At 43.8% G+C, this 25,447-nt stretch overlaps 1 protein-coding gene across 2 annotated transcripts in view; it reads left to right on the top strand.

Annotated features, from left to right (window-relative positions):
• Positions 1-10,882: 10,882 nt before the first annotated feature.
• The window catches only part of GSN (gelsolin), a 63,233-nt gene continuing 48,668 nt past the window's right edge, over positions 10,883-25,447 (top strand). Inside the window, exon 1 of one of the 2 annotated variants that reach the window (XM_081180094.1) lies at positions 10,883-11,021. Coding sequence is in view for 1 of the 2 variants with exons in the window: in XM_081180093.1 (XP_081036219.1) it covers positions 22,727-22,756 (30 nt within the window). In the remaining variant the exon portion in view is untranslated. Of the gene's footprint in view, positions 11,022-22,717; positions 22,757-25,447 lie in introns of those variants that run through there. The other variant, XM_081180093.1, reaches the window with a different exon arrangement.

Genomic DNA, 25,447 nt, shown 5'->3' on the forward strand with positions numbered 1-25,447 from the left:
CCCTTCAGTACGTCAGTTTAAGAACAGTCCGGTTTAAGAACGATTTGGTTTACAAACTCCACAAAACCAGAAATAGTGTCCTGGTTTGAGAACTTCACCTCGGTCTAAGAACAGAATCCAAACGGTGGAAGGGTACCGGCGGCGAGAGGCCTCTTTAGGGAAAGCACACCTTGGTTTAAGAACGGTTTTGGTTTAAGAATGGACTTCCAGAACGGATTAAGTTTGTAAACCAAGGTAGAACTGTATTCAAAATATACACTCCAGGATAACATCTAGCTGTGTTTCAATATAATATCCAGCTATTTCTCAATCTGCTCAGCAGTGTTTTCCCAATCTTCAGTCCCAGTCATCACAAGTCTGTTCTTTTTTTTCCACCCCAAAAAGTCCAAAAGGAGCCTGTTAATTAGTGCTTTTTCATCCTCCAGCAGTCTTTGTTTTCTGGGTGCTAATTAACTGGCAGATAGAAAATCTATTTCATACTTCCATTCCAGTCTCAAAAATAATTAAAAGAAAAATAATTAAAAGAAGAAGGTTCTGCTGACCCGGTGCCTTGAATTAAGGGCTATTATATTCCTCCATTCCCCCCTCAAAAAAAAGTTCACATAGAAAGCTATCTTTCAAGGTGAAGTGATTTGACCTAGCCACTCCATGACCTGCTAATTTTCTATGTGCAAGGGAGAAGGGGGTGCCACAAATTTCTCATAATGTATTGTTTGGGTTTCAGGCTATAGCTGGATACTGAATAAGCATGGAAACCAAAAAGCTCAAATCATATTAAAAATAATTTGGAGTTTGTTACCAGCAAGGTGATGGTGTCCTCTAAATCCAACTGCCAGGGATTCAACTACCGGTATATATAAAATGACTAGACTGGAGTCAGGGGTGACAGAGAGGGAGAGAGACAGAGGAAGCTGTCTTATATTGAGCGTTGGCCCATGTAGTTCAGTATTGTTTACACTGACTGGTAGAAGCTCTTCAGGGTTGGAATAGAATCCTGAAGGTCCCTTCAAAAAGAGTATGGTGTGGTGATGGACCAATCATCCTGATAAAAAAAACCTGAAGAATGACAACTCTGTCTAACTCAAACTAGTAAATTAGAACAAAGCATTCCCAATTCTCAAAAATCGTGACCAGCAAAGGGCAAACACAATTCATATTTATTTTATAACATATGGCAAACGTTTATTGAATACATAAATTGTTCAGACTGTGGCAGGAATCCACCCGGTACTCATAGGAAAATGTGGCTTGATCTCTTAGAGGAATCAAATGAAACTTGTAACACATGGTATGATAAAAGTCTGTAGTTTTTTCAGGAAAAATTGTTTGTTGTTTACTGTGGTAACAATTGTTTTCTCAAAATTTACCTTCTGTTCCATGAAAATAAATAAAATCAGTATTTTAAAAAGATGGGGGTGGGGTGGGAATAGTGACTAGCAGTGAGTTATCAGACACAGGTTCCAGAAAACAATGGGCACAATTGCAATAATCTTCTTGACTAAGCATTGAAGCAATTCAATTATGTTAGACTCTAGTCTTAAATAACCTCCTTACCAGCACTCGTTTTGATGGTGTTGCAGGAATTTATGTATAGGTTGGGGGGGGGGGTTGCCCCTCCAGCAGATATCATGCACATGCAGCCCACTACCAAAATCAGCACAACCACTTTTGTGATTTGTCCCCACAAAACACTTCATCACAGTTTCTTCCGATCTATTCAAAGGGCCTTTGCTGCACGATACCAAATGTAACAATTCACTGATAAATGTATCAGTGTATAAATGTACTGGCTCACAGGGAAAACTTCAGAGATTCATATAGACATGTGAGCTCAGCTACTCAGCAGCCCCTCTGCCTGAGTGATAATCCCTGGCATCCTGATACCTGAGTGCCAGACAGGTAGCCATTCCAGAAATAACAAACCCAGATGAAGACAAAAGAGTGTGATTAACTTGGCTGGGAAATGGGGAAATGTAAATATCTCTTTTGTTACACTTGATGGGTGTTTGGTGGAAGGCAAGGAGAACCATGGGGCAGGGTCCAGGATGCTCAGATTACTGCCACCAGACCTCCCCTTTCATGATGTAACTGTGATGCATGAGTGATGTAGTTTGGGGGCAGGTGTAACATGGGGATAAGCAGCTAATAAAAGTTTGGGGCTCTTTTGTTTGGGGCTTCCATCTTGTTCCATCTTGTGACAGGTGGGAGTCCTGTCGTGACAGTCTTCAATAAAGACCAAGCCTACTGCTGCCTTGCTCTGGTATTCCTTGCCAGTGTCCTTGGGTTTTTTTGTCCAAGGGAGCCCTCAGATTTATCCGTTAACAATGGCAATGTGCATGACGTTAGATACAGTAAAGGTAAAGGGACCCCTGACCATTAGGTCCAGTCGTGGCCGACTCTGGGGTTGCGGTGCTCATCTCACTTTATTGCCCGAGGGAGTCGGCGTACAGCTTCCGGGTCATGTGGCCAGCATGACTAAGCCGCTTCTGGTGAACCAGAGCAGCGCACGGAAACACCGTTTACCTTCCCGCTGGAGTGGTACCTATTTATCTACTTGCACTTTGAAATGCTTTCAAACTGCTAGGTTGGCAGGAGCAGGGACCATTGCGGGGATTCGAACTGCTGACCTTCTGATCGGCAAGTCCTAGGCTCTGTGGTTTAACCCACAGTGCCACCCACGTCCCAGATACAGTACTGTACTTCAAAATGTGGCACACAAGCCCTGCTGTGTTTGTGGGCCTTCTTGCTGATTCTGCTAGTTGTGGGCCAGGATGTCTGCCTCAAAATCCTTTCCCACTATGGCTAAACAAAGATCTAAACCCGGGCCTTCCTCCTTTCTTCATCAACCCAATCCAACTCCAACACACTATCCACTGCACCACACAGAAACACGCACAAAAATCAGCTCCTAAATCAGCTCACGAAGGAGCAACACAATGTAACGTGTTGGCAGATATGATAGAACATCATCAGGGAATCACAAGCTGGTAGGAAGAGCATGTGGGGTGATTAATATATGAGCCACATTTGCCCAAACATCATATGAGAAAATGAGGCAATTGTGTGATCACCATCAGTTGTATTGTGGTTGAATTGATTCTGGCAAAAAAAAAAAAATTCTCTGTCACTGCTAGAGGGCAGTCATGCACCACAGCAGAAAGGCTGGAGAAGAAACTATCAGCTTCGACAGAGTGAAAAATAAAATAAAAGCTGGGGTTTAGGGAAGTCAAGAGGTTCAACTGGCAAGTTTTAGAATTAAACACATACATATGCCAAGCTAAACAAAAACGTGCAGCAACAAAAGTTGCAGCCTTTGGTCACGGTGGCACATGGCAAGCACATTATGGGATTATATTTCAATCACTGGGCCAGTTTCTAAATAAACAGAAGCAAAAGCAAGAGGGATGTAGCTGGAGGGATGCTTAATGAAACAAAGAATCATTGCAGAACCAAAATGCAGGCCACTAAATATATTTACAACCTATTGTTGAAAAAATTAAGTTTTTTATTAATGTAAAATTGAAAGTACTGTACAAACAAGAAGAAATGCAATCAAAATTACAAAACATAGCAGTGCAGAGTTGTATTTCCCCAGTGCTTTCCTGGGGGGATGCAGGGGTCCTCCCTAAACATTTTGTGAATCTAAGTTTGGCCTCATTGAGGGGCAGTGTTTCAATATGAGTAGGGAAATGAGAGTACCCCTAAAAAAAATTATTTAGAAAAAAGCGCTGTAATTCCCAATAAAGAGAGAGCATATAATGTAGAAAAGTAAGAGCAGAAAAAAACACATCATGAACGCCAAACTTTGGTTGAGGAAAAGTTTTGTACAGTATGTCTGAATTTGGCACGTGAAGAAATTAAATCCCACCGAATGGCGTAGAGATTGGGCAGCCTTATACTGCAATCCTAAACATTTTTACTTAGAACTATGCCCTACTGAGCTCAATAGGATTTCCTGTCTGGTAGGTTCCTGATTTTTCTCAGTTTCTGTTGTTGTTTCCTGCCTTTTTCCCTGACAGGGACTCAAGGCAGTTTACAGCTAATTTTTTATTTAATTCCATTTATCTGTTGAAGGTGTTCTACATGAACCCTTCCCTCACACATTTTTTTCTTTACAACAACCCTGTGAGGTAGGTTAAGCTGAGAGGTTGTAATTGGCTCAAGGCGGCAGATGTATACATGTATATGACATCTATGTGTGTGGCGAGATCAAATGTGGGAGAAGCTTCCTGGTGTAGAATAGAACGTCTCTATTTTAATTGGGATGGTGACAGCAGCCACGAAATTAAAAGACGCCTGCTCCTTGGGAGAAAAGCAATGACAAACCTAGACAGCATCTTAAAAAACAGAGACATTACCTTGCCAACAAAGGTCCGTATAGTTAAAGCTCTGGTTTTCCCAGTAGTGATGTATGGAAGTGAGAGCTGGACCATCAAGAAGGCTGATCGCCGAAGAATTGATGCTTTTGAATTATGGTGCTGGAGGAGACTCTTGAGAGTCCCATGGACTGCAAGAAGATCAAACGTATCCATTCTTAAGGAAATCATCCCTGAGTGCTCACTGGAAGGACAGATCCTGAAGCTGAGACTCCAGTACTTTGTCTACCTCATGAGAAGAGAAGACTCCCTGGAAAAGACCCTGATGTTGGGAAAGATGGAAGGTACAAGGAGAAGGGGACGACAGAGGACGAGATGGTTGGGCAGTGTTCTCGAAGCTACTAGCATGAGTTTGACCAAACTGCGGGAGGCAGTGGAAGACAGGAGTGGCTGGCGGGCTCTGGTCCATGGGGTCATGAAGAGTCGGACACGACTAAACGACTAAACAACAACAACAATTTTCATTGGAGAACAGTTGGAGGGTACGCAATTGCTGGAGATCTTGGACAGGAGAGTGCTATTGTGTTCCTCCTCTGCTGACTGGCATGCTGAGAGCAGGCTGTTGGACTGGATGGACCATTGGCCTTATCCAGCAGGACTCTTCTTAAGCTCTTACACTGCATAAAAGTTTTTATTGCTCTTAATATTGCCAAGGTGAAACAAAGACAGCTTTCAAAGGTATTCTGTCTTGATAAGAACATATCCTTTGTCTCAAAAAGCACTGGACTGATGCAGCCACTATTGTGTTCCTTAGGGCATGGCTTCAGCCTTTAGTCTATCAGTTTTTATTTTTATGAGACACATACACACCTTCAAAAGACTAGGAGGAGGAGGTGGAAGGCTGAGCCTTCAGCAAACACAGCACAGTGGAAAATATCTCCGCTAGGCTGAACAGGATTGAAATCCTGAACAGATTTACAAGAGTGGAACAGAAAAGGCCAGTGGAATGGTTCCATGCAACCAGATTCAATGCATGTTTTCTTGGAAGTAAGTTCCACACTGCAGTCAATTCCATTCCTCATGTTCTCAATCTTAAATTCAGTTTGCATTTTTGCAGCAATTTGCAAGTTTCTTCTTAAAAATTTGCATCAGAATTAACTAGCATTTTCATGTAAACACATTTTTATATACACATTTGACTAATATACATCTTTTTGCAAACATTTTCTCCTAATACAATGTATATTTATATTCTATTTTCACCAATATATGCATTCCTATGCAATTTTTTCTTAATATGTCTCTTTATATGTACCTCACTCTTTTGCATTGCCAAATTTGGGAAAATACATAGTTTGAAGGACAGCCATGTCAGTTCACACATTGATTTGAGAAGTACAACCATAGCTGTCAAGTGTCCCTTATTTGAAGGGACAGTCCCTTATTCCAGCGCCATGTCCCGCTGCTGTCCCTTATTGATGGATGTCCCTTAAATGTCCCTTAAATGATGTCCCTTAAATTTCAAAGGAAGCAGCTCCTCTCCCTCCCTCCCTGCCGGCCAGGGAGGAGGGAGGCTCCAACTGTGTTGCTTGGCTGCGTTGCTCACCCAATAAGAAGTCTAAGAACGACTGGGGGGGTGGAGCTTGCATGCCTTGTGTGTGGCTAGTTAATGCAAGCTGAGGGGGTTTTTGAATGCTGGACGCCATTTTGTTGCACGTGCTGCTGCAAACTTTGCAGTGCAAAGCCAGGCCGGGGAGCCATCTTAAGTTGAGGCTGCATAGGCCTTGTGGTGCGTGTGATTCAGATTCTATTCAGTTGAACCTCTGGTTACAAAGTTGGTTGGACAGTGTTCTCGAAGCTACCAGCATGAGTTTGACCGGACTGCAGGAGGACAGGAAGACTGGAGTGCCTGGAACAGGTGAGGCTGCAGGTCCCTTATTTTCAAGGCTGCTGGTCCCTTATTTTCAAATCTGTAAGTTGACAGCTATGAGTACAAATCAGGTAGTTTCTCATTAAAATGAAAACAAAATCAAATTTCTCCCCCATCTGGATGCAGAGGAGAGATGGGAGGCACCAGTTGGGGAACCCCCAGGCAAAAAAGGCTCAGAGCCGGGGATGGGACAATGGCTTTTGTAATTCCAGGACTGTCCCTGGGAAATAGTCCCCAGTGCATATGAGCCACCACTGAGTGCCTGAGGCAACTATGAGGAAGTGGTATATATATGTGATGAAAGAGCTAGACATGTGGAAAATTCTTTTAAACACACAGAAAATGTTAGGCCCTCATCAAACCACTTCCCTTTCCTTCAATTGCTGCTGATGGATTTCTTGGTGCTATCAACTACACTGCATAAGTCTTGTGGTTTCTAGAAACCTTCACCTGTTGCTAATCTTTGTTTCTGTTTGTTTCCTTGCTTGGGATGCAACTCAAATCTTTCCACCTCTCTCCAATGTCGTTTTTACTAACCCTGACAATTACTGTGGGGGGGGGGACCCCATTGCTTAAATAGGATGCACAAGTGAGTTTCAGCAATACTAACAAATTCAAACCCAGACCTGTTATGGCATCACCATGTTTTTAGCTGTTTGTGGCAATAGACTATGCTGTTGATTTAAATTGTTGCTTAGGCTTGAATCAGGATAGTAGTTTCCCATCCTAGAAATTGACTCTGCTTCATTGGAGGTTTTTAACAGAGGTTGGATGGCCATCAGTCATGGATGCTTTGGTTGCGATTCTTGCATTTGCAAAGATTTGGACTAGATGACTCTAGAGGTCTCTTCTAAGACTACATTCTATGAATAGTGCAGTAGAAAGAAGAAACAATAATTCAAAGGACTTGGGTGTGTTGTTATTCACTCACTAAACAAAGCCCTCTCCCATTTCCATAGAGCTTATTTGGGTTTAAACTATACTTAAAGCCTGAATTTTCTATCTAAGTCAGCTCAGAACCCTATCAGGAACCCCTCTTAGCTCCACTGTGATTTGAAGGACCACTCCTCACTTTGCTGGCTCACAGACCAAAGAATGGGTGCGAGACTGTTGCCTTCCTGGCATAGGATTCTGAAGAGGGGAGCTTAACTCTTGGAGAAGGCACAGATCTCAAATCACTGTCTTTGTGTTCCACTTGCTCCAAGATCACATGTAAAGGTAAAAGGACCCCTGACCATTAGGTCCAGTCACGGACAACTCTGGAGTTGTAGCACTCATCTCGCTTTATTGGCCGAGGGAGCCGGCATACAGCTTCCGGGTCATGTGGCCAGCATGACTAAGCCGCTTCTGAGCAGCACACGGAAACGCCATTTACCTTCCTGCCGGAGCGGTACCTATTTATCTACTTTGACATGCTTTCGAACTGCTAAGTTGGCAGGAGCAGGGACCGAGCAACGGGAGCTCACCCCGTTGCGGGGATTCGAACCGCCGACCTTCTGTTCAGCAAGTCCTAGGCTCTGTGGTTTAACCCACAGCGCCACCCGCGTCCTATTGATCACATGTACTCCTCCCCTATTTTTATTTTTTTTCCGTGTGAATCTGTCACAAATTGCTGCACTCACTCTCCATACTTTTGGCATAATTAGGGATCCCTTTTTCTCTATAATCAAGGTGTGTGTTGATGTAAACAAAATCTGCTCCTTTTCCCTTATGGGGTATCCAAGAGTCCATGTAGAGTCCTTAAGTGGGTTCCCTATTGGTAGGTGAAAATAACAGAGACCAACCAGAGAATATTAAATAGTAAGTCTGATCTTTATTAAAGCTGTTGCAACAGGGTCCTCACTCACCATATGCAGGAGGAAGGAGGAACCCAGAACAATGGTGTGCAAGCCCTTATATAGACTTTTGTAGCTCAAGACCATCCCCAAAAACCTTATACATACATCACAGAAAGAGGTGGTCTAGAACAGAAATCCTGTCTGCCAGGATACCTGACAATGGCCAGTGATTGCTCACTTGGGCAGCCTGGCCATCTTTTGTGATGGTAAATACTTTAATTCCTGAATCCAGGTCCCAGGCTCCCCCTATTCATACACAAAGATGCCCTAAAGATCAGTAAGCAAAGGGCAATGTTACAGATAGGTAGCCGTGTTGGTCTGCCATAGTCAAAATAAAAAAATTCCTTCCAGTAGCACCTTAAAGACCAACTAAGTTAGTTCTTGGTATGAGCTTTCGTGTGCGTGCGTGTTTTTAATTGATGGATAGCCTGGCTCTACACAAAAGATTGTACCCTTCTTAGAACTATATGTACATTGAGTTCACATGTTAAGTGGATATATACCTCATAACACATCCTCCCCCATCTAATAAATACATATTTATTACATATATATCACATCTTTCCTCCAGTGAACTTACAGTGACACACAGGGTTCTCCACCTTCCCATTTTCTCCTCACAACAACCCTGTGAAGAAGGTTAGATGATGATTGGTACAGTAGAAGTTTACCCAATGAGCTTTAGAGCAGAGTAGTGATATGAACCTTGGTCCCCAAGGTGCTGGTACAACCACTATGCCACACTATCCCTCTGTCTTTAGAGGAGAGGGGAGGATAATGCTTAATGGATCTGATAAATTGTTTTCTTCCAGTCCACTAAAACTTAAGACATAATATATCTGTTTGTATTAATGATGCAAGAAACCTCTCTGTTCTTTTTGCAGTTCCAGAATAATTAACATTCATGCATGGACCAGATCTGGACCAGCTTAGCTGCAGCAAACTGGGCCTATTTGTGATGAGGATTCTTGAGATCACAAATGTATTTAATACATAGTAATGAAACTGTGTCCTCAGTTCATGCCCCAGAACTCAAATCATGTGGTTCAGTATCCAAAATATTCCAAATGATTTTAAAAAAACAACAACACACCTTTGCTGCCAACATAGTGGGTTGTACATCACACTTAAATTAAACTATGGTTTAAAGGTATATGCCCAGAATTCTAGGAATTATGTAAGTGGCAGATTTATTTTCAGCCCTCTTCCAATTATGGCCTACTCCTATACATAAGCATACCAAACTATTTTAGACATTTCTTTTGTCCTGCTTAGCAAAATCACATGGAAGGGTTGCCAACTATTTTGTCTAGCACAGCGCCTCTCCCTTCAACAGCCAGAGCTTTTCCTGGGGAACCTGCACTGGGAGACCTTACACCAGCTGGATTTCTGCCCTCTGCTGCTAGCCACTGTGTCCCATGTCCTGCAATCTGAAAATAGATAGTGCAGCAAGATAGTGAACTGTGCCAACACCACATCCAATTTGTCTCAAGGCTGCCTGCAAGAGATTCCTCACCCCAAGAAAACAGATGTTTGCATAACTATTCTGAGAGAGGTGCATCAATCAGATCCTGGGTCAAAACTGTAATAAACACATAAATAAAAAATAAAAATTTATTGCCTTTAATAAGGTAGCACATTTCATTCAGAAGTACTATACACCCAGCTGAGCTGGTGGTACTTATTCTCCCTAGTAAGTGGGTACAGGCAGTTCCATTCTTACTTGGAAGGCCCAATTAACTCAGCTGAAGACACACCAGATGCTGAGTGCCATGCGCCATGTACCTCTCTTTTGTACATGTATGATGCTGGTTTGGCTACATAAGGAACCACCTCTGGAGAACTGAGTTTGCTGTTAGTATAAATAGGGATGCTAAATGGAACCTCCACAGTCAGAGGCTGTCTACCTTTGTACTAGACACTTGGACAAAAGAAAAAAGGAGGAACACAGAAAGCTGTCCTACTGAGTCACACCACTGATCCCATCATGCTCAGTATTGTCTACAGGTGAGTGGCAGCCGCTTTTCTTGGGGTGGCTTTTCTTTCAGGGATGGCTAGTTTCCAGCCCAAGGCCAGGGATTGAACCTGTTACCTTCTGCATGCAAAGCACATGCTCTGCCCCTGTAGGCCACCAGAGGACCAGAATCATTGAAATTGAGTAGGAGGGAATCCAAGGGGTCATCAAAGCTAGTCTGAAGGAGCGTCTCCACCCCCATCATTCTGCCCGGACATTGAGGTCCAGTGTTGAGGGCCTTCTGGCGGTTCCCTCCCTGCGAGAAGCCAAGTTACAGGGAACCAGGTAGAGGGCCTTCTAAGTGGTGGCACCAGTCCTGTGGAATACCCTCCCACCAGATGTCAAAGAGAAAAATAACTACCAAACTTTTAGAAGACATCTGAAGGCAGCCCTGTTTAGGGAAACCTGTTAATGTTTAATAGGCTATTGTATTTTAGTGTTTTGTTGGAAGTCGCTCAGAGTGGCTGGGGAAACCTAGCCAGATGGCCGGGGTATAAATAATAAATTATTATTATTATTATTACTGAGTTCCGGAGCGGGTGGGGAAAGGGAGACGCTTTGCCGGACTAGACGGCTCTGACTCTTAGGGCTCTCTCGTCGCCACGTCTCTCCCGCCCACATGCCCCTTCCGAAAGATCAGCTACCGGACGCTCAGGACCAGCTCTCTGCAACACCAAAATGCTCCACCCCTAGGCGCTTCTGAGTGGCCTGTGGGTCTTCAATGCGCTGGGCGGGGCGCACAGAGGCAGAGGAGGCGGAAGATGCCCTGCCCCTCCCAGCCCAGCCCAGCGCTCCCTCCCTCCCTCTTTTCTTCTTCTCTTCTTCCTCTCAGCTGAGCTCAGTTCGGACCGGCCCACTCGTATCTTACTTCGGTGGGTTGGAATCAGCTTGAGCTCCTTTTTGCTTTTCCATTGCAACCCCAGGTAAGACCCCTGAGCAGGCCGCTTGGAAGGGAGAAAGAGAGGGAGGGGGCGGAGACGAGCGCAACAGATCCGGGTTTGGGGGTCCCCCTCCTCCTCCTTTCCCCTCCTCCGGGCGATCTGACGTGTCGGTCCCTCCCCTCCGGGTCTGGGAGATGCTCTTGATGGGGTGGGAATTATGTGGGTTGGGGGCGCGATCTTGCTACTTTGGGGAGGCTTGGGTTCAGGTTCGAGCTGGACCCGCAACTTGGAAGAAATCATCAAGGCTTTGACCAAAGAGCCCCTTAAAAGCGAACAGATTTATTGCGGTATAGAATTTTCGCGGACTCCCACGGTCCGTGAGAACCAGAAGTTTAGGGAGTCGGCGTGTACTAGGCAGGGAAGAGGCAGAGTGGAGGGTGGGGGTGTGTGCGCTATACGCTTTGGGGGGCGTGCGTTGATACGTGGATTGGGATGGTCGTTGTTTGCAGGATTTCCAGTTTAGCTCTCTCTTGATATGGGTCTCTCTCACACACACACACAGCTGGGTCACCTGCTCCTTCATCACACGCAGCTCCTTAGCTTATCTGCAACACTTGTTGAGGCTTCTGTGAAACAATCTGGGGCTGTCAAAAGGGTGCTGGGAGGCTAGGAGGAGCGGCCAATCAAATCGCTCCCTCTGAGGTTTGAGCCCGTAGGATGCAAGTTGCTCTTTGATGAAATGTAGAGATCCTTGGTCTTCCGTGGGGACTCAGAATTGGACCAAAACATTTTCTTTTCTTTTCTTTTCTATCTCTTTTCTCTTCCTTCCTCCTCCTTTCTGTTTCTTTTTATCTCCCTCACACAAGACTTCGCCACAAGAAGGAAGGAAGTAAAGTTATTCTTCCTTTCTCCTCATACGAGAACCAAGGGCTGTCCAGTGAAGCACTGGGGAAGAGGCGACATCATAGAAGTATATAAAATGATGCGTGGTGTGGAGAATGTAGACACAGAAAAGTTTTCCTCCAGCTCTCATAGCACTCTCAGCAATGAAGCTGAGTTCAGGACAGATGAAAGGAAGTCCTTCTTCACAAAGCACATAGTTAAACTATGGAACTCACTCCCACTGGAAAAAAGTGATGGCCACCAACATGGGTAGCTTTAAAAGAAGATTAGACCAGTGGTTCCCAAATTGTTCCCTCATCACTTAAAAATCACTGAGGGTCTTGGTGGACCACTTAATGAATTTTCTGCCCATTATAGCAGTTGCAATGTGTTGGGCTAGATGCCAAATTATCATCTTCTTCTTTTATTTCCTTCACACTGCTATTTGGCTGCATTTTATGGAATTCTAATTGTAATACAATAAAATAAAATGCAAGAAACAGAAGAAGCAGTAAAAATTACATGTACAGTGGTACCTCGGGTTAAGTACTTAATTCATTCCGGAGGTCCATTCTTAACCCAAAACTGTTCTTAACCTGAAGCACCACTTTAGCTAATGGGGCCTCCCACTGCCGCTGTGCCACCGGAGCACAATTTCTGTTCTCATCCTGAAGCAAAGTTCTTAACCTGAGGTACTATTTCTGGGTTGGCGGAGTCTGTAACCTGAAGCGTCTGTAACCCGAGGTACCACTGTAAAAGTTGGTGTGAATATGTAATGCGGCAGGTGTTCCATCTCCTGTCTTCAACCTGCAAAACCAGAATCATGTTGGGGAGCTCCTGAGCAAACCTTGCAGGCAAGAGTTTGGGAACCCTTAGAATAGATAGATGCATGGGGGAATAAGGCTATTGATGGCTACTAGCCACAATGGCTATGTTCAGCTTCCACGGTTGGGAGGCAGTCAGCTTCCAAATGCCAGTTGCTAGGACCTGCAAGTGAGGAGAGTGCTATTGCATTCAGGTCCTGCTTGCGGGCTTCCCAGAAACATCTGGTTGGCCACTGTGAGAACAGGATGGTGGACTACATGGACCACTAGCCTTATGCAGCAGGGCTCTTATGTTCCACCTCCAATGTTAGAGGCAGTATGCTTCTGATTTCCAGTTGCAGGGAACCACAGGAGGGGAGAGTGCTGTTGCACTCAGGTTGTCATCGTGAGAACAGGATGATGGATTAGATGAGCCACTGTCCTGGTGCAGCAGGTCTTTCTTGTGTTCTGTCTTGTGTTCTTTCCTACCCTTCCTACTACTATCCTTCTTTTTAAGAAAAGAAAGAGGGAGGAGGGAGAAGAAACTGGATGTCCTGATTCAAAGACAGATGTTCTCTATCCAAGTTCCTTAATTCTTATTTACTCACCTTGAAAATAATCTGGTTGAAAGGCAGGTAACCCCCCCCCCACATTCAATAAGAAAATAAATACTTGTGTAGAAGAATGCATTCTGATACAGCTGTCACAGTTAAAGAAAGCTTAGATGAGTCATTTATTATTATGCTCAGGACAGGTTACAACAATTAAAGCACAATTTTAAAAACAGTTTAAAACAACTTACAATCACAGAAATAAGGCAGGTGCTGAAAATATGCAGCCTGGGTGTCAAAAGCCAGGGCAAAGAGCTTAGTTTTAGTGAATGAATTGACTGTATGAATTTGCATAGCCAAAAAAGAGCACTCATTCTTTCTTAAAAAGAGAAAAAACTTTCCCCCCCAAGAACTTGTTTTTTGAAAAACAAAATCACAATTTCCTTATTTTTAGAAGGTGCAATGCACAAGTTTTGCTTGGGGATGAAAAAGTGTCTTAAGTCTGAAAAGACCGGAGAACTAGATGTATGGGCATTTGTGGGATCATCATGCTCTAAACAGCTTAGTTTGTACTGAATTGTATTATTATTATTATTATTATTATTATTATTATTATTATTATTATTATTTATTATTATTATTATTAATCTTCCTATGCTGTTGTGTTTTTGATACTACAGGGGTTGTCATGTTTGTTAGTGTCTTGATGTTTTTATTGTGAGCCACTTTGAGCTCATCGCTATTGTTGGAAAAGCAGGGTACAGATATTACATTAAACAAATCATCCAAATTGGGTACAACAATGCTGTGTTGTGCTGTGCTGACATTACCCATGCACTCTAGCCACAGCCTTGCCCTATGTAATATAGGTATAATAATGGAAAATTCTGTCTGCATTGACATGCTGGCAGGGTCATTTGATAAATGGGGGAGGGATAACATTTTTTTGTATGAAAGAACACCTGAGTTTGAAATATCATGAACTCCGGTTGCTGTTTTGCTACTCCTTTGTTTTTTGAAACTATAACCCCCCCCCCAATTACAGCTGTATCCACCCCACCCCTCAAAAAAAAAATCCTGGATACTTGAACTGTTTTGTACAGGGAAGTGATCACTTTTCCAGCACGGGAGACGAGCATAAAAGCCTCCAAAGCAAACCAAGAAGTTCCTTCTCTAGAGTGTAGAAGACAATGGGTGTTTCACCCTAGCTAGCCAGATCCGCTTTCTTAAATGTCACTCATTGTTCCGACTTAATTCACCAGCTGAAAACACTGTTGAGATAGTAGCTGCAGTGGAGGTTGTCCCATTCAGGCAAATGGGGCAGTGCTCTACCAACCTTGGTCTGCTCTCTGCTGCTCCCGCCCCCCCACTCACCTGCCCTCCTTCCTGATAAGAACCAGTCCAGGGAGTGGCATTGGCTGTCAGCTTCCTCTTCCACCACCACCACCACCACTTCCTCCCCATTTGCAAAGCTCAATGGGAAAGAGGATGGGGACAAAGCTAAGATGAGTTGACTCTGCCTGTCATTGGCTTTGGCACTGCCTAATGTTTGGGCTTCCAGTCTTCTGGCCCACCAGTCACAATGGGCGCCAGCCATCACTGAGTAACTGGCTAATTTTGTGCAAAAGAAATAAGGAGAGCATCACCTGCGTGTTTTGCCTCATATATCAGGTTTTACTGCTAGAAATTTACATTAAAAATAGAAAAGCCAGCTAGCTAGGAATTTAGGGATTATGGAACATACATGGGGATTGGGGGAGCAATTGCTCCCCTTGCCCACTCCAACAGACACCCATGAGTGTAATCTTCCTTGCCTCCTTCCACCCCCTTTCCCATTCTGGGCAATCTCATGGGGGGGGGGTGACATGCCAGTGACGCGAAAGACCAGAGGTAAAAGTGGACAGAGCAATGGATGCAAATTTTGCCTTTTTACAAGTATTATTAGTTTTATGCATGTTCGTGCACCCCTCTCTGTCTTCCATCCGGGCAAGCAAGGGGCATTTGCAGAGTTCCAATGACACTTTCAAAAGCTCCCAAGCAGAATGTGAAGCAGGGCCAGTAGGGAGGGGGACTGAGGAGGGCATGTGGCCTGGGGAGAGACCCAAGGGCTCTAGGTTCCCAGTCACATCCCTAAAAGTGGATCTCTGAATCCCCAAAGATCAATAATAACTTTGCTATATTCACTATTAGAAGGGGGGGGGGGGCTTTGAATACAAAGCAGAAAAAGTTGGGAGAACTTCTAAATTAAGAACTCACAGAAAGCTTTTTTTAAAATGTGAGCTGAAAGCTGAGACACAGTCTGGGGTGCCACACCTTTCTGGAAGGGAAGGTTTTGTGAATTAACGACTTCCTAATGTTAAATCAATGCTGATAATTTGTGCAAAAATTGTGTGTTTTATGGCTGCCACAAGGCTAAATAGCAACTGGATACCTCTCTTTATTAAGTAAACCTGCAACCTTTCCTGCTGCTGCTGCTGCTGCTGTGCATTTAAAGGCAGCATGAAATCCAGTGCAAGACATAGAAATAACCAGTCTGGTCAAGCTGGTGGCCATACGCACATGGAAGTTTTCTTCCATACATCCGTCTCTGGATGCCCAAAGGTGTGTGATCACGGTGGTTCCTCTTCCTGATCCAGCTGCCAGGCTGCACACAACAAATAACTCTGTAAAAAGCAGTCATAGTCAGTGGAAAGTAGTGCATTGGAGTGAATGGGGCAGTGCCCCACCAACCTCAGTCTATCCTCAGCCAACCTCCCCACTTACAGTGGTACCTCGCAAGACGGAAAACTCGCTAGACGAAAGGGTTTTTGGTTTTTTGAGTTGCTTCGCAAGACGATTTTCCCTATGGGCTTGCTTCACAAGACGGAAACGTCTTGCAAGTTTGTTTCCTTTTTCTTAAAACCGTTAATACAGTTGCGACTTGACTTCGAGGAGCAACTCACAGCACGCGGTGTGGTAGCCTTTTTTGAGGTTTTTTTTAAAAAAAGATATTTATTAAGTTTTCAAAGGAAAAAAATTACATAAATAAAAAGATTAGAAGAAAAGACAAAAAAAATAAAAAAATACAAAAGGAAAAATACAAAATACAGAAAAAGATAAAAAACATTTAAAAAGAAAACACATCAATCTTTCCATGTCATATATTCATATCCTTGCTTCCCTGACCTCCTCACACCTCCTTTTTTTGTATTCCAGTTCAGTTAGTTAATTCAGCAATTTCTTTCCCTCTTTATTTTTATCTTAATCCTTTAACTTAATATAATATAACTTTGAGTTCTCACCTGTTAATAATCCATTTTTCATACACCTTTAAAACATTGCTGCTTAAACCACTTAACTTCATTCTGACATCATTCTAACATTCATTAATTTTGCAATATTTCTGTAAATAGACTTTAAATTTCTTCTAATCTTCTTCCACCGACTCTTCTCCCTGGTCTCGGATTCTGCCAGTCATTTCCGCCAGTTCCATGTAGTCCAGCCTTTTTTGAGGTTTTTGAAGACTTTGGTGATTTTCGAAACTTTTCCAAAACTTTTCCGAAACCGTGCTTCGCAAGACGAAAAAAACCGCAAGACGAAAAAACTCGTGGAACGAATTAATTTCGTCTTGCGAGGCACCACTGTACCTGCCTTCTTACTTAAATCCAATGCAGAGAGTGGCCTGGCTGCCATCTTCCTCCACCTTAGGCTCAGTGTCACCCCTTGTAGAACTCTTTAGGGAGGAAGATGAATGCTCTGCTTGCCATTGGCTCCTGCTCTGCCTGCCATTGGCCTCTCTGCTGTCTGCCCAATGGCACCAGACACCACAGGTAATAACACCAATCAGGAGTTGGGGAGGGGGCTTGAGCTACAGTGGTGCCTCGCAAGACGAAATTAATTCGTTCCGCGAGTTTTTTCGTCTTGCGTTTTTTTTCGTCTTGCGAAGCACGGTGTCGGGAAAGTTTTGGAAAAGCTTCAAAAATCACCGAAGTCTTTAAAAACCTCAAAAAAGGCTACCACACCACGTTCTATGAGTTGCTCCTCGAAGTCAAGTCGCAACTGTATTAACGGTGTTAAGAAAAAGGAAACAAACTTGCAAGACGTTTCCGTCTTGTGAAGCAAGCCCATAGGGAAAATCGTCTTGCGAAGCAACTCAAAAAACCAAAAACCCTTTCGTCTTGCGAGTTTTCCGTCTTGCGAGGCATTCGTCTTGCGAGGTACCACTGTAATTCTGCCATTCCTCACTCAACCAAAGGCCAGCACAATTGCTGCTTTATCTGAAGGAGCTCCCTACATGTAGCCCTCACTACTACATGAACACACTGATGGAAATGGGCCAGCCCATGTTTCAGGTTCTGATTGGAGAAAAGCAGGGAGCCAGCAACTGGTGGCCATGGCAGCTGCAGTATCGCCCGCCTCTTATTCTGTACAGTAGTCTCCTGTGCAACAGGAGTTTTGCGTTTGAAATCCATTTGCAAGTCCAGTCCTGAGGTCTGTTGCACAAGTGAATCCTGATGGTGCCTGAAGTGGAGTAGCACTGCATCCACACCAACAAACTCCCCCTCTGCATGCACACAGGCAAAACACAAAAATAAACTCTTTAAAAAGCAACAAGGAACGCCATGGTCCACGGCTTAAATAGATACAGAAAACTAACTATAAAGGGACGCGGGTGGCGCTGTGGGTTAAACCACAGAGCCTAGGACTTGCCGATCAGAAGGTCGGCGGTTCAAATCCCCATGATGGGGTGAGCTCCCATTGCTTGGTCCCTGCTCCTGCCAACCTAGCAGTTCAAAAGCACAAAGTGCAAGTAGATAAATAGGTACCACTCTGGCGGGAAGGTAAACGGCGTTTCCGTGTGCTGCTCTGGTTCACCAGAAGCGGCTTAGTCATGCTGGCCACATGACCCAGAAGCTGTATGCCGGCTCCCTCGGCCAGTAAAGCGAGATAAGCACTGCAACCCCAGACTTGGTCATGACTGGACCTAATGGTCAGGGGTCCCTTTACCTTTACTAACTATAAATTAGAAGCTACTGTAGAAATCACCAGTGTTCCCATGGGCACAGTGGGAATCCCCACTGCCTCTTTGATGTGAAGTACTTTCCTTTTTCTCCCTCCAAAGGTACATAGAGTGGCAGGGGGAAGTTGGAAGAACGACTCTCTTTCCCACTTCCTCTTTCCACTCTATGCGGTTTTTAAGGCATTGTTATGTCTGCTGGATCCAACTTTTATGCATGTCCCATGCAAAAGCAAAGCATAGCATGTGCGCACATACGTTTTCTCTTGTCTGTCACCAGGGCTGGGGTGCAAGGCAGGAGAGAAAGAAGTGACCGGTGGAGGGGAGGGAGTGTTCACAGTATTTGCTCAAACATCAAATTGTGCCCATAACCTAAATAGATTGGTGGCTCTTGAGTGACATCTGTTGCTGCAGATGCTCAGACGCTTCACATACAGGAATGTGATTCTAGTCCATGGAGCCCGGATCCAACCCAATTGCCTTCTAAATCCAGCCTGTGGACGGTCCGGGAATCAGCGTGTTTTTACATGAGTAGAATGTGCCCTTTTATTTAAAATGCATCTCTGGGTTATTTGTGGGGCATAGGAATTCGTTCGTCCCCCCAAATATAGTCCGGCCCCCCACAAGGTCTGAGGGACAGTGGACTGGCCCCACAAGGTCTGAGGGACAGTGGACTGGCCCCCTGCTGAAAAGGTTTGCTGACCCCTGTCTAGTCCTTGTGATCACATACATTTGAGTGTTTGGGCTTAAACTGCTTTGTGAATTTAGTGAAGAGAAACATGTTCCATAGGATGTGTAGATGTACGTGTGTGTGTTTGTAATTACACCAGGTATCCAGTTTCTCTCATTACACCTATGACTTTTCATTTGGGGGAGGGGATTGGATTGAGACCCAAAAGATCATACAGTCCAACCCCCTTTTATTCAAATATATGAAAACATCGTCAATAGGAACCCATTCAGTCTTCTCTTAAATGTTTGCAGGGCTAGTTCCCCTGGCAGCCCTGCAGAATTTCAGGAGACTTTTCTTTCTAGCTGCTACAGCAGCTATGAGTCCTATCCAAATCCTCAAGAAGAGGAAGGAGAGAGAGAGAGAATATGAGTCATTGCTGCTTGTAATTTGCGCTCCCACCCACCTCAAGGCTTATTATAGAAGGGGGTTCCTGATCACTGGCAGGCTGAAATCACCAGCCACTGTTAATGGGAGAGACAGGAAAACGCAAGCCTACAGAAATCAAAACTTCCCTCTTAGAAAAGAACATGAAATTAGACAGTTGTTAAAATCCAGTCATTTGGGAGTGTGCTATCATCTCAGGCAGAGGATTTTGCTACATGGAACGTCAAGGTTTAGCATAGTTGGGCATCTGCCAAGGCTCAACTCACCAGCCTGGGAGCTCGCACACAAGAACCCCCTGGACTTCCTACAGTGAGGAGGCAGATTCTTCCCCAAGTTCCCTCCAATATCTGGAGCTGATATGCTAAATCATAGTTAAAACTGAGATTTCTGCCCTCCTCTGAGCCTGAAGAGAAGGTGGAAGCTGACGGCCAGTGCCACTCCCTAAACTGGTTGCAAGTAAGAAGGGCAGTGTGGGGCCAGACAGATGGTGGGGCAGTGCCCCATTTGCCCCAGTGGACCAATCTCCATTGAGTGACAGCCAGTCTCACCCCTTTTAACAGCTGGATTCTGAACACAACTGCTCCATATCTCAAAGGCAGTGGGCACAGACATAGGGAGGAAATGATGTTCTGTGGGAGGTAGGACCCAAAAGCCCTTTGGCAGTGTTTACGCTGGAAGTAATTGCAGTGTGCAGATGCTAGAGTCATCACCATAGGGATGGGATGAGGTGCAATTATTCCAGACGGGGTGGGGGTGGGGAGAGAGAAACAGGCACACCCGATCAAACACTAAGCCTGGTAGCGGTTCCATTATTCCAAGCTCTGAGATGCATCAGACTGCATGCCTGGTTACAGGAAGGGGATGAAATATTTCTTCATATGAGGGCAGGGGAAAAAATATCAGAGTTACTTTGAGAATATTTTGTGGTTTACAAGATTAAAGAGTGAGGTTGCTGTCAGGCTCGCTGTTCCATTCCTCTCATATTTTTGGGCAGCCTATAATATGACCTGCTTTCTTTGCATCCAAAAGTGCTTAAGCTAGAGTGTTCATCTTTGAAAACCCAGGGCTGCAGCATCTCATTGTGTCAGGGCACATTTCGGGGTTGCCAAGGTAATAGCAGTGGTTTTTTTCTAATAAACTCAAGAAAATCACCATTTTATAGTTCAAATTGGGAAAAATAAATACAGTAAATAGACAGAAGTACAAATATTCACAAAATGTTTAGGAGTATGCGTACCCCTGCGTTCCCCCAGGAAACCTGCAAGAAGTGAAGTTGCAGGGAAGCAGGCAGAGGGCCTTCTCAGTAGTGGTGCCCACCCTGTGGAATGCCCTCCCATCAGATGTCAAAGAAATAAACAACTATATGACATTTGGAAGACATCTGAAGGCAGCCCTGTTTAGGGAAGTTTTTAATGACTGATGTTTTAATGTATTTTTAATCTTTTGTTGGAAGCTGCCCAGAGTGGCTGGGGAAACCCAGCCAGATAAGCAGGGTAGAAATAATAATAGTAGTAGTAGTAGTAGTAGTAGTAGTAGTAGTAGTAGTAATACTGGAGCATTGGTGGTATAAATGGATTTCAGCAGGAAGTTATGGGACATGCACCGATTGGAAAAGAAGCAGTATGTCTGCCCCAAAACATTTGCCAAGCAGAAACAGTGGAGTGATGTTTAACTGCCCCAATATGATAAAGTACCCAGCACATCATGAATGTACACTCAAAACGATGTCTCAAGGGACCCTTGCTCTATTAATCATATGGATTTCAGTCAAATTATTAATGATAATATGCATTCTTTGTAAGCACTTGTATTAAAAATAATAATTGGATAACCTTTTTAGTCAATTAAGGCTGCAGTCCTTCCTAAGCATCAAGCATATTGAACTTGACAGGATTTACTTCTTCATAGCCATGTGCAGGATTAAGCTACAAGGATGCAGTTCTGTGTACTCTTAGTTAAATCTTATTGAAATCATGCATGTTTTTGAGTAAGCATGCCTAGCATCACCCTGTCAATGTTTCTTTCTGGAAGCAAACCCCAAAGAACACAGTAGGACTTCACTTCTGAGTAATCATGCATAGGATTGCATTGCCAAGTGAATTTATAAATCTACGCAGCTGCATTGTCATATCTACTCAAAAAGATAGATCGGGGGTCAAGCAAAGTATGTTTCCAATTTTAATCTAGGACTCTCTCTTCACACACACACACACACACACACACACACACACACACACCACTTCCCTGCATTATCAAATGTTTTGGGGAAGCTGTTCTAGAGGAATAGAAATCTGCAGGGCTGTAGTTAAAGTTGCATAAAGAGAAGCATTTATTTTTCTTTGCCGATGGTTTTTTCCTCTCTCCTCCGTTGCCTTTGCTTTGCCTCCTCTTCTTGGTGTGCCATCAGCTGACCAGAGGGCGGAACAGCTGATGGTGAGATGAATGGCAAATCCTTGTTTCCTACTGGTTTTATGACCAATTCTGGCTGTCTGCCAAAAGCTGGTAAAAATAGCCCAGAAGCACTTGAATGCCAGGAACACAAAGGGAGTTACTTGAATGCACTTTTAGATTAGGGCTATAAGCTTGGGATTTTTTTCCTTTTACCTATAAGCGCGTTAATGAAAGCTGTCTTTGGGACCCAGTCTGTACGCTCACAAAATTATAAATGACTGGGGTTGTTTCCATGCTAGTCATATTCAGAGCAGACCTGCTGAAAATAATGGATATTACTGTTAGAATTCGTTGTAATTCCTATTAGATTCCTTAATTTAAGTGAGTCTTCACTGAGTAGGACTTAATTGGTCTTTTACTGGTGGGATGGAGATGGGCAAATTCAAATGGGGGGGAGTGGCCCTCCAGTCCTCTGTGCCTGGCCCTTGGAATACTTCCCAGGCCATGCTCTGCCCCAAGTGTTTTTGCCTAGATGGAATATGTCCTTGATCTCCAATAATGCTTCTTGCTTGTTTGGATGGAGGAGAGAGAGGATGTGTGAAAGTATGGGCAGAAACTCACCTGCTGTACAAAGGATAAATTTACATTTGTTGCTTTGACCACTTTTGCCTCTGGCTCTACCCATCACTGGCATGTGAGCCCTGGAAGGTTGCCCTTGGGCTAAGGAAACAAAAGGTTCTCCACTGCTACACTACCAGAATTTGGCCTGATCTCTGAGAGAGAGAGAGAGAGAGAGAGAGAGAGAGAGAGACTATATATACATATCAGAAATAGAAGCCCAAATGCATGTTTGGTTTAGAGATGTGTCTCAGCTCTGAAAACATTGAAGACTACTGTTAGTAAATAATGTAGAAATCTGCAAGAGAAAAGAAATCAAATTAAAAATGTAGCGACTTAAACTTTATTTAAAATGTTTCCTAGGGAGTGTTATTTTTTAAAAAAAAGTTATGGGGATGACTTGTGTCAAAGACGCCAAGGTAGGACGCAAGACCTACTTTAAATAAGCTGCTTGGAATGTTAACTTGCTTTTTTTATTTTTTGGATGTTATGAATCAATCTTAACTTTTGCTAACCACAGACTCTCCAACTTCCACTCCCAACTTCGCCCCCTTTCTATGCAGTTGTACTTTGTCTCCCTTCCGTGATCATCTAAATTTCTCTTCCCCCTCCTCCAATTTTCAAAACCTACTTATATGCATGATTGAACACTTTGTCCTTGGGCATGCCTGGGAGAGGGAGGGAATTTCTTATTCAAAGAAACAATGTGGTGGGGGAGGTGGGGAGATGTATCCTGGTACCATTCTGAGCCCCAGGCAAGAGATCTGTGGTTGTCCCCTCTCTTCTCTGCCCCATACATAGTGTGACTGCTGCAGGACTGGGATAGCTGGGGCTGACCCTCTGCCCCGGCACCCTACCCCTCTGGGTTTTTGTCTTGTGCAAGGGAATTGCAACATTTTAATTTTATTTGTAAATACATGTATTTGCTCCATATCCTCCAATGTGTCCAGGCCCAAAACCAGGATGCACATCTTCCAGGCCACATGCCCAGGTGAGTCACATGACCTGCATGAGATCCAAGCCCCAGAAGAAGCACTTTTCTCAGGTCGAGATCACCCAAAATAGCCGCTGTGCACAAGTGAAAAAACAGGATGCCCTGGTTTTCCTGGGACAGATGTTTCCCGGGGGTATGTTACTGCTATTCATTAAGAATATCAGAGCAGTTTACAACAATGATTAAAGCCATATAGTAAAAAGCTAAAATTACAACCTGAAACCAGATATCTATTGTGGAAATATGTACTCTTACTGGCCTGCACAAATCTACAGAATAGAAGAGTTTTTAATCAGGCATTTAAAAGTTGGAACCAAAGGTGCCTGCTGAATCTCTGTTGGCAGAATTCTGCTCCAGTTGGAGCTTCCAAACATGATGACTATTGGAGCCAACCCTGCTGAATAAGAACAGGGATTATCCTACCATTATTATTATTATTATTATTATTATTATTATTATTATTATTATTATTATTATTATTATGTTTATATCCTGCCCTTCATCTGGAAGGAGCCCAGTACAACAGACATGTCAGTAATAATAATAATATTAAACATAGTGTTAAAACAGTTAACAATATTCTCTCAGCCAGTGATTTCAGGGTTGTCAGGACCAGTATCTTCCAGCCATCAAATGCCTAGGTAAACAGGATTGTTTTAAACTTTCTCCTAAAAATCTGTAATGAGGAGGACAGATGCACCTCACCAGGGAGGGTATTCCACAAATGGAGAGCCACCACCAAGAAGACCCTGGCACAGGTAAATAAATTCCCAGCAATACTGAACAAAGACAGGAATGTGGTAAGGATGGGAAATGAGATAAGGAAGTGATGTCAGTCCTGCCTGAGCTTGTTGGAACGGGACTGGAAATTTTGACTAGAGGGGAAAACGCAGGCATGCTAAACCTGTTTGTGTGCCCCGTAAATCAAATCTCAGTTGAAATGAGTTTGCCTCAGGCTTGCAACATGGTATGCAAAAGCACGACTGCATTCTTCCTAAGCACAACTGCAACCTAATTTTGAATCATGATTACACAGACATTTAGTCTTCTGAATCGATACCAGCTTAATGTTTAAGTGAATATGCATAGGATTTCGGAGCCTTAAAAGGATGCAAGCCCTAACCAGACGCTACTGTACATCTTATTAAAAAATGATTCAGCAGCGCATAGAGAATCTGTGCATCAACTTGTATCAAGAACACACCACTCAAAGATAAGTGACTCAGCAATTGCGTAGCCCCTATTGCACCCCTCCTCATGGATGAGAGAAGACAGAACCAGCTGCAAGAATGATCTCAACATAATTTATGGAATTCCCTTCCCACGGAGGTGCACTGAGCATCTTCACTGTGTAACTCCCATTGCATGCTGAAGATACATCTCTTAACCCTGGCATTTGACAACTGAGATACATGTTTTAAGAACCCATCATGTTCTTCTAATGGTAAATTGTTCTAACTGATTTTGTATTGATGTTTTATGTTTTGGTAACCTGCCTTGGGACCTTATGGTGAAGGGCAAGTGAGTAACAACAACAACAACGGCTTACAACCACTGTACTGCTAGTTACCATTTAGAGAGCAGTATATGGCAAAGGTAAAGGTAAAGGGACCCCTGACCATTAGGTCCAGTTGTGGCCGACTCTGGGGTTGCGGCGCTCATCTCGCTTTACTGGCCGAGGGAGCCGGCATGCAGCTTCCGGGTCATGTGGCCAGCATGACTAAGCCGCTTCTGGTGAACCAGAGCAGCGTATGGAAACACCGTTTACCTTCCCACCGGAGTGGTACCTATTTATCTATTTGCACTTTGACGTGCTTTCGAACTGCTAGGTTGGAAGGAAGTACGTATATGGGAAACGACTGTACAATTCTTCATGGTATTTGAGCTCATGATCCCCTATGTGAAATTGGCAATTCTTGTTCCCATCTTACACAGGGAGAGCTAGAGGCTGGATGCCAACTTGTTTCAACAGCATACAAAGAAACTATAGCTAAAGCAGGGGTTGAATGAACACCAACACCACAACCTAGTTCTTGCCTTTCCTAACTCAATTGCCCCTTATTTTAGATACATTTTTAAAACAGAGAAGGTAGCCACAGCTAATAAAAGTAAGATT

The sequence above is a fragment of the Podarcis bocagei genome (genome assembly GCF_964188305.1).
Source record: "Podarcis bocagei genome assembly, chromosome: Z".
NCBI lineage: Eukaryota > Metazoa > Chordata > Lepidosauria > Squamata > Lacertidae > Podarcis > Podarcis bocagei.